The sequence below is a fragment of the Coregonus clupeaformis genome, unplaced genomic scaffold (genome assembly GCF_020615455.1).
Source record: "Coregonus clupeaformis isolate EN_2021a unplaced genomic scaffold, ASM2061545v1 scaf2451, whole genome shotgun sequence".
Classification (NCBI taxonomy): Eukaryota; Metazoa; Chordata; class Actinopteri; order Salmoniformes; family Salmonidae; genus Coregonus; species Coregonus clupeaformis.
In genome coordinates this window covers 32,501-42,500 of record NW_025535905.1, presented here as the reverse complement: position 1 = coordinate 42,500, position 10,000 = coordinate 32,501, and the positions used below count along the sequence as shown (strand labels likewise).

At 46.6% G+C, this 10,000-nt stretch overlaps 1 protein-coding gene across 2 annotated transcripts in view; it reads left to right on the top strand.

Moving 5' to 3' along the window:
* LOC121553533 (bestrophin-3) overlaps nt 1-9,342 on the top strand; it is a 17,685-nt gene extending 8,343 nt beyond the window's left edge. For both annotated transcript variants that reach the window (XM_045219542.1, XM_045219543.1), the window contains exons 7-10: nt 3,148-3,300; nt 6,761-6,841; nt 7,012-7,163; nt 8,092-9,342. In XM_045219542.1, the coding sequence (XP_045075477.1) occupies nt 3,148-3,300; nt 6,761-6,841; nt 7,012-7,163; nt 8,092-9,013 (1,308 nt within the window). In that variant the 3' untranslated portion in view covers nt 9,014-9,342. The remainder of the gene's footprint in view (nt 1-3,147; nt 3,301-6,760; nt 6,842-7,011; nt 7,164-8,091) is intronic.
* Nucleotides 9,343-10,000: the final 658 nt, after the last annotated feature.

Below are 10,000 nucleotides of genomic sequence, written 5' to 3'. Positions count from 1 at the left end.
GAAGCCTGGGGCAGGGTACCCAGTGGGCTGTGACAGTGTGGAAGCCTGGGGCACGGTACCCAGTGGGTTGTGACAGTGTGGAAGCCTAGGGCAGGGTACCCAGTGGGTTTTGATAGTGTGGAAGCCTAGGGCACGGTACCCAGTGGGTTGTGACAGTGTGGAAGCCTGGGGCAGGGTACCCAGTGGGTTGTGACAGTGTGGAAGCCTAGGGCAGGGTACCCAGTGGGTTGTGACTGTGTGGAAGCCTAGGGCAGGGTACCCAGTGGGTTGTGACAGTGTGGAAGCCTGGGGCACGGTACCCAGTGGGTTGTGACAGTGTGGAAGCCTAGGGCAGGGTACCCAGTGGGTTTTGATAGTGTGGAAGCCTAGGGCACGGTACCCAGTGGGTTGTGACAGTGTGGAAGCCTGGGGCAGGGTACCCAGTGGGTTGTGACAGTGTGGAAGCCTAGGGCACGGTACCCAGTGGGTTGTGACAGTGTGGAAGCCTGGGGCAGGGTACCCAGTGGGTTGTGACAGTGTGGAAGCCTAGGGCACGGTACCCAGTGGGTTGTGACAGTGTGGAAGCCTGGGGCAGGGTACCCAGTGGGCTGTGACAGTGTGGAAGCCTGGGGCACGGTACCCAGTGGGTTGTGACAGTGTGGAAGCCTAGGGCAGGGTACCCAGTGGGTTGTGACAGTGTGGAAGCCTAGGGCAGGGCATTTGAATCAGCTGTGTAGTGCTAAGGCAAAAACCCAAAAGTGCACCCAGGAGGGGCCCCGGGACCAAGAATGGGAAACCCTGGCCTAGAGGATGGCTCCCCTCTCTCCCCCTCTCCAATCCCTCTCTCTCTCCACTCCCTTTCCCTCTCTCACCCTCTCTTCCCCCATCTCCCCTCTCTCCCCCTCTCCAATCCCTCCCTCTCTCTCCACTCCCTCTCCCTCTCTCACCCTCTCCCCTCTCTCCCCCTCTCCAATCCCTCTCTCTCTCTCCACTCCCTCTCCCTCTCTCACCCACTCCCCTCTCTCCCTCTCTCCAATCCCTCTCTCTCTCCACTCCCTCTCCCTCTTCCCTCTCTCCCCCTCTCCAATCCCTCTCTCTCTCCACTCCATTTCCCTCTCTCACCCTCTCCAATCCCTCTCTCTCTCTCCACTCCCTCTCCCTCTCTCACCCACTCCCCTCTCTCCCTCTCTCCAATCCCTCTCTCTCCACTCCCTCTCCCTCTTCCCTCTCTCCCCCTCTCCAATCCCCCTCTCTCTCCACTCCATTTCCCTCTCTCACCCTCTCTTCCCCCATCTCCCTCTCTCTCCCCTCTCCAATCCCTCCCTCTCTCTCCACTCCCTCTCCCTCTCTCACCCTCTCCCTCTCTCTCCCCTCTCCAATCCCTCTCTCTCTCCCACTCCCTCTCCCTCTCTCACCCACTCCCCTCTCTCCCTCTCTCCAATCCCTCTCTCTCTCCACTCCCTCTCCCTCTTCCCTCTCTCCCCCTCTCCAATCCCCCTCTCTCTCACTCCATTTCCCTCTCTCACCCTCTCCAATCCCTCTCTCTCTCTCCACTCCCTCTCCCTCTCTCACCCACTCCCCTCTCTCCCTCTCTCCAATCCCTCTCTCTCTCCACTCCCTCTCCCTCTTCCCTCTCTCCCCCTCTCCAATCCCCCTCTCTCTCCACTCCATTTCCCTCTCTCACCCTCTCTTCCCCCATCTTCCCTCTCTCCCCCTCTCCAATCCCATCCCTCTCTCTCTCCACTCCCTCTCTCCCCTCTGCTCTCTCTCACCCTCTCTTCCCCCGTCTCCCCTCTCTCCCCCTTTCCAATCCCTCTCTCTCCACTCCCTCTCCCTGCCTCACCCTCTCCCCTCTCTCCCCCTCTCCAATCTCTCTCCAACTCCCTCTCCCTCTCTTCCTTCTGCTCTCTCTCACCCTGTCTTCCCCCCGTCTCACCTCTCCCCCACTCACCCTCTGCTCTCTCTCACCCCCCTTCCTCTCTCCCCACGTCTCCACTCTCTCTCTCCCCTAGGGGCAATAAGCCCTCTGCTCCCATTCCTTCCCCTCAACCGGTTCCAACCAGCTGTGGCTCATGACTTCTCTGAGTGGACAGGGAAGATGCCGTATTGTCCCTTTCTGATGAGCACATCCAGGGCAGCTTACTGTTACACCACACAATGATTACAGAGTCATGGAGAGTTCAGAGTAATGGATGGGGTAGCAGGACCTGAGGATAGGATGTGTTCTCTATAGCCGTTGGCTAATTGGATAGCTGCCTCTATCTCTCTGCGGTCTGTATGAATTGCCAGTGTGCCCTCTGGCGAGTCAGGTGACATCTGGTGACTGTTTTCTAAGTGTTCTAATGACCTGCCCAGGGACTGCAGTTGGAAATTAGCCGGCTGACTACAACTGGCACTTTTACAGTAATGTTGATTAAGGTGCACTGTCCCTTTAAAACTACATGTATTAAAGTCAAGTCAAGTTTCATGTGACGTTTGTAGACTGATTTGTTGCTGTTCAGGCAGCACTGTGAATTAAATGAAACCATCGGCGTGATCGTGATCAGTTTTCAGAGGCTATGTAATCTCAGACAGTAAATCACATCAATGGAATGACTTAGTTCTCATTGGCCATGAGTGTCTCAGCCGACAATGAAAATACTCACATGGTCACATGGTCACATGGTCACATGTCAAATAAATCCTGTTTATTTACATTGTGTTTATTAATATTATGGACTTGTAAATAGCTACAAAGACAAACTGTGGAACCATGCTCTCTATTTGTCTCTTTCCCCTCTCTCTCTCCCTCTCTCTTCTCTCCACCCCTCCCCTCTCTCTCCCTCTCTCTTCTCTCTCTCCCCCCTCGATCCCCCTCTCTCTCTCTCCCTCTCTCTTCTCTCTCTCTCCCCTCTCTCCCCCTCTCTCTTCTCTCCCTCCCCCTCTCTCCCCCTCTCACTTCTCTCCCTCCCCCTCTCTTCTCTCTCTCCCCCCTCTCTCTTCTCTCCCTCCCCCTCTCTCCCCCTCTCACTTCTCTCCCTCCCCCCTCTCTCCCCCTCTCTCTTCTCTCCCTCCCCCCTCATCTCTCTTCTCTCCCTCCCCCTCTCTCTCCCCCTCCCTCTCTCTCCCCCTCTCTCTTCTCTCCCTCTCCCTCTCTCTCCCCCTCCCCTCTCTCTCTCCCCTCTCCAGGTAGTAACCCTGGCTGTCTATACCTTCATCTTCGCCTGTATTATCGGTAGACAGTTCTTGGACCCAGCTCAGGGTTACCCAGGTCATGACCAGGACCTATACGTCCCCATCTTCACTATGCTGCAGTTCTTCTTCTACTCTGGCTGGCTCAAGGTGTGACACACACACACACACACACACACGTGCACACACACACACACACACACACACACACACACACACACAGTTGTTATTGTAGTCCAGCTGGCTCAAGGTCCTGTCCTCCACAAACCTCTTTACCTTTTGGTTTCAACCAGGGAAATTAGATCCTGGTCCTCATATCACAGTGCTGTGAATAACAATTTGGGGTTGTGATGTTATTATGAATGTCTTGTGAGAGGGGATGTGGGGTTGTGATGTTATTATGAATGTCTTGTGAGAGGGGATGTGGGGTTGTGATGTTATTATGAATGTCTTATGAGAGGGGATGTGGGGTTGTGATGTTATTATGAATGTCTTGTGAGAGGGAATGTGGGGTTGTGATCTTATTATGAATGTCTTGTGAGAGGGGATGTGGGGTTGTGATGTTATTATGAATGTCTTGTGAGAGGGGATGTGGGGTTGTGATGTTATTATGAATGTCTTGTGAGAGGGGATGTGGGGTTGTGATCTTATTATGAATGTCTTGTGAGAGGGGATGTGGAGTTGTGATGTTATTATGAATGTCTTGTGAGAGGGGATGTGGGGTTGTGATGTTATTATGAATGTCTTGTGAGAGGGGATGTGGGGTTGTGATGTTATTATGAATGTCTTGTGAGAGGGAATGTGGGGTTGTGATGTTATTATGAATGTCTTGTGAGAGGGGATGTGGGGTTGTGATGTTATTATGAATGTCTTGTGAGAGGGGGATGTGGGGTTGTGATGTTATTATGAATGTCTTGTGAGAGGGGATGTGGGGTTGTGATGTTATTATGAATGTCTTGTGAGAGGGGATGTGGGGTTGTGATGTTATTATGAATGTCTTGTGAGAGGGGATGTGGGGTTGTGATGTTATTATGAATGTCTTGTGAGAGGGTATGTGGGGTTGTGATGTTATTATGAATGTCTTGTGAGAGGGGATGTGGGGGTTGTGATGTTATTATGAATGTCTTGTGAGAGGGGATGTGGGGTTGTGATGTTATTATGAATGTCTTGTGAGAGGGTATGTGGGGTTGTGATGTTATTATGAATGTCTTGTGAGAGGGGATGTGGGGTTGTGATGTTATTATGAATGTCTTGTGAGAGGGGATGTGGGGTTGTGATGTTATTATGAATGTCTTGTGAGAGGGGATGTGGGGTTGTGATGTTATTATGAATGTCTTGTGAGAGGGGATGTGGGGTTGTGATGTTATTATGAATGTCTTGTGAGAGGGGATGTGGGGTTGTGATGTTATTATGAATGTCTTGTGAGAGGGGATGTGGGGTTGTGATGTTATTATGAATGTCTTGTGAGAGGGGATGTGGGGTTGTGATGTTATTATGAATGTCTTGTGAGAGGGGATGTGGGGTTGTGATGTTATTATGAATGTCCTGTGAGAGGGGATGTGGGGTTGTGATGTTATTATGAATGTCTTGTGAGAGGGGATGTGGGGTTGTGATGTTATTATGAATGTCTTGTGAGAGGGGATGTGGGGTTGTGATGTTATTATGAATGTCTTGTGAGAGGGGATGTGGGGTTGTGATGTTATTATGAATGTCTTGTGAGAGGGGATGTGGGGTTGTGATGTTATTATGAATGTCTTGTGAGAGGGGATGTGGGGTTGCAGGGTGTTGTCTGCACAGCTGCTGCACAATGTCTGACAATCAATTTCATTGGATGAAAATGGGTTTTTGTAAGGAGTTGAAATACAGTGAGGGAAAAAAGTATTTGATCCCCTGCTGATTTTGTATGTTTGCCCACTGACAAAGAAATGATCAGTCTATAATTTTAAGGGTAGGTTTATTTGAACTGTGAGAGACAGAATAACAACAACAAAATCCAGAAAAACGCATGTAAAAAAAATTATAAATCGATTAGCATTTTAATGAGGGAAATAAATATTTGACCCCCTCTCAATCAGAAAGATTTCTGACTCCCAGGTGTCTTTTATACAGGTAACGAGCTGAGATTAGGAGCACACTCTTAAAGGGAGTGCTCCTAATCTCAGCTTGTTACCTGTATAAAAGACACCTGTCCACAGAAGCAATCAATCAATCAGATTCCAAACTCTCCACCGTGGCCATGACCAAAGAGCTCTCCAAGGATGTCAGGGACAAGATTGTAGACCTACACAAGGCTGGAATGGGCTACAAAACCATCGCCAAGCAGCTTGGTGAGAAGGTGACAACAATTGGTGCGATTATTCGCAAATGGAAGAAACACAAAATAACTGTCAATCTCCCTCGGCCTGGGGCTCCATGCAAGATCTTACCTCGTGGAGTTGCAATGATCATGAGAACGGTGAGGAATCAGCCCAGAACTACACGGGAGGATCTTGTCAATGATCTCAAGGCAGCTGGGACCCTAGTCACCAAGAAAACAATTGGTAACACACTACGCCGTGAAGGACTGAAATCCTGCAGCACCCGCAAGGTCTCCCTGCTCAAGAAAGCACATATACATGCCAGTCTGAAGTTTGCCAATGAACATCTGAATGATTCAGAGGAGAACTGGGTGGAAGTGTTGTGGTCAGATGAGACCAAAATCGAGCTCTTTGGCATCAACTCAACTTGCCGTGTTTGGAGGAGGAGGAATGCTGCCTATGACCCCAAGAACACCATCCCCACCATCAAACATGGAGGTGGAAACATTATCCTTTGGGGGTGTTTTTCTGCTAAGGGCACAGGACAACTTCACCGCATCAAAGGGACGATGGATGGGGCCATGTACCGTCAAATCTTGGGTGAGAACGTCCTTCCCTCAGCCAGGGCATTGAAAATGGGTTGTGGATGGGTATTCCAGCATGACAATGACCCAAAACACACGGCCAAGGCAACAAAGGAGTGGCTCAAGAAGAAGCACATTAAGGTCCTGAAGTGGCCTAGCCAGTCTCCAGACCTTAATCCCATAGAAAATCTGTGGAGGGAGCTGAAGGTTCGAGTTGCCAAACGTCAGCTTCGAAACCTTAATGACTTGGAGAAGATCTGCAAAGAGGAGTGGAACAAAATCCCTCCTGAGATGTGTGCAAACCTGGTGGCCAACTACAAGAAACGTCTAACCTCTGTGATTGCCAACAAGGGTTATGCCACCAAGTACTAAGTCATGTTTTGCATCAATTTATAACATTTTTGACATGCGTTTTTCTGGATTTTTTAGTTGTTATTCTGTCTCTCACTGTTCAAATAAACCTACCATTAAAATTATAGACTGATCATGTCTTTGTCAGTGGGCAAATGTACAAAATCAGCAGGGGATCAAATACTTTTTTCCCTCACTGTATGGAACCCAAATTCTGTAGACAGTAAGATTATCTATTACCTTGTTTTGTGGATTTAATTTGTCAACCAATGTTGTAATCCCTGATGTCACATGACTGCCTGTTGTATGCTATCACTTCCTTATCAATACATATTTCTGGGATAATGAACAGTGATGTGAGAGATCCTTCTCATTCAGGTTGCTGAGCAGCTCATTAATCCATTTGGGGAGGATGATGATGATTTTGAGGCTAACTGGTGTATCGACAGAAATCTGCAGGTTAGTTTCAATCAATCAATCAATCAATCAATCAATCAATCAACCAAACATTTGTTGCAAAGTCCCTTACAGTAACCCAGCCTAGTTTTCATGTCTTTCCCAAGCCAATATCATTGATTGACATGTCATTTGTGCCAATCAGTCGTTCAGTCAATAAATATGTGTCTCAGGTGTCGTTGATTGCGGTGGATGAGATGCATATGAACTTCCCTCCAATGACGAAAGACATTTACTGGAACGACTCTGACGCTCTGCCTCCCTACACCCTGGCCGCTGCCGACTACTGTATACCCTCATTCCTAGGATCCACCAGAGAGTTGGAGTGAGGACATGAGAACACGACACACCCTTGCACACACACACACACACTACACACACGCTGCACACACACACACTACACACACGCTGTACACACACACACACGACACACCCTTGCACACACACTACACACACGCTGTACACACAAATGTATACTCAAGTCCTGCGCATGCAAGGACACGCGTGTAAAAACAAACTCCCATCTCTTCTCAGCTAGATATCTGAATGAGAGGAGATGGAGAAGAGGGCATGACTAGAGAGGATACAGTTTATGTGTCAAATTGACACGTTTTATCTAACCCTAACCCTTTTCCCAGTCTCGTGTTGCCATAACCTAATTCTCCTAACCTGCTATGAAAAGTACATTCTGGTCTATTCTGACATAAACTGTATACTATCTAGTCAAAACCGTTATTATTCACTGTAATATCCATAAACTGTATACTATCTAGTCAAAACCGTTATTATTCACTGTAATATCCATAAGCTGTATACTATCTAGTCAAAACCATGATTATTCACTGTAATATCCATAAACTGTATACTATCTAGTCTAACGTATTCACTGTAATATCCATAAGCTGTATACTATCTAGTCTAACGTATTCACTGTAATATCCATAAACTGTATACTATCTAGTCAAAACCGTTATTATTCACTGTAATATCCATAAGCTGGATACTATCTAGTCAAAACCGTTATTATTCACTGTAATATCCATAAGCTGGATACTATCTAGTCTAACGTATTCACTCTAATATCCATAAACTGTATACTATCTAGTCAAAACTGTTATTATTCGCTGTAATATCCATAAGATGTATACTATCTAGTCAAAACCGTTATTATTCACTGTAATATCCATAAACTGTATACTATCTAGTCTAATGTATTCTCTGTAATATCCTCTATCTCCCCATCTATCTTTCAGTCTATCGGGCATTCTGCAGTTCGAAGAGGCAGACAAAATGGGCATTCACAGACAGGACAGCCACAACGGCAATCACAACTTCCGTCTGGGTCGTAAAACGTCTGTCATGGGGCACATGCGGAGGCTACTCAGCGTTCAGGATCCCCCAGAGCTCGTCCGTCCTCGGCCCTCCTTCAAACGTCACAGCAGTGAAGCCTTCTTCCCCTACAGACCTGACTCGTGTGACTACCCTGGATCAGACGACCAGGCTCCCCCAGGACCGGATCCCTCTCTGTTCCCCAGACCCAACCTCTTTAACTCCCACAACCCCCTCTCGCCCAACCACCCTCTGGATACGCTACGGGAGGTTAGTAGTACCCATTCTTCCCTGGACACTGAGCCCCGTACGCCGTCCTTCCCAGAACTGCCTCAATGGGTGGTAACTCCACCTGCTCTCTCAGGTGATCATGGGAATAGTGGTTATGGGGGTGATGGAGGGACGTGTGGTGCATTATCTGGGGCTCCACAACCCCTGAATCATATACAGGCCTTCTGTCAACAGACAGGGCATGAGCAGGCCTCAAGTAAGCCAGGGACTCCAGTAGATCTGTCCCCCATTGTGGAGGCTCTGGGCCTGAATGCTAATCAGGGCTACAGCTCTACCCAGCCAGGTCCCAAGAACTGTCGCTGGAATGTCCCCAAAGACTGGTGTAAGCCACGGCGACGTCAGCTGTCCTTCCAGTTCTCCAGACAGGGCTCAAAGAGCTCCCTGCACAGCCTGCCCAGTCCTAAGGGCCTAGGGAGGAAGAGAGGCCTAAACGCTTCCACAGCCCTCCACTTTGCTGCTGAGCCTGCCCAGTTCCAAGCACTGCAAGTCCCAGAGACAGACATTCTGGAGTCCAATGGTCAGGAGAGTGACAAGAAGGACACCAATGACAGCTAAGAGAACAAGGACAAGTCACAATCAGGGAACTCGTAATATTCTCCTCACATACAGTACATATCAACCTGCTGTGCCCTAATATGGGTGTATCCATAGAATGAGTGATTTAATAGGATCTCTAAGGGTGTACCCAGCATTATTATTAGACACACTAATAAACACCATAATAAATGCCTTAATAATGGTCCCAACCTGTCGTGCCTTTCTAAGTATAGACAATGAGGCTTCTTTAATAATATATTACTATGCTGCTGTTTTAATAATATATTATCATGCTGCTGTTTTAAAAATATATTACCATGCTGCTGTTTTAATAATATATTACCATGTTGCTGTTTTAATAATATATTATCATGCTGCTGTTTTAATAATATATTACCATGCTGATGTTTTAATAATATATTACCATGCTGCTGTTTTAATAATATATTACCATGCTGCTGTTTTAATAATATATTATCATGCTGCTGTTTTAATAATATATTACCATGCTGCTGTTTTAATAATATATTATCATGCTGCTGTTTTAATAACATATTATCATGCTGCTGTTTTTATACTTTCTAAGTATAGACAGTGAAGCTTCTTTAATAATATATTACTATGCTGCTGTTTTAATAAAATATTATCATTCTGCTGTTTTAATAATATATTACCATGCTGCTGTTTTAATAATATATTATCATGCTGCTGTTTTAATAATATATTATCATGCTGCTGTTTTTATACTTTCTAAGTATAGATAGTGAAGCTTCTTTAATAATATATTACCATGCTGCTGTTTTAATAATATATTATCATGCTGCTGTTTTAATAATATATTACCATGCTGCTGTTTTAATAATATATTACCATGCTGTTGTTTTAATAATATATTATCATGCTGCTGTTTTAATAATATATTACCATGCTGCTGTTTTAATAATATATTACCATTCTGCTGTTTTAATAATATATTACCATGCTGCTGTTTTAATAATATATTAC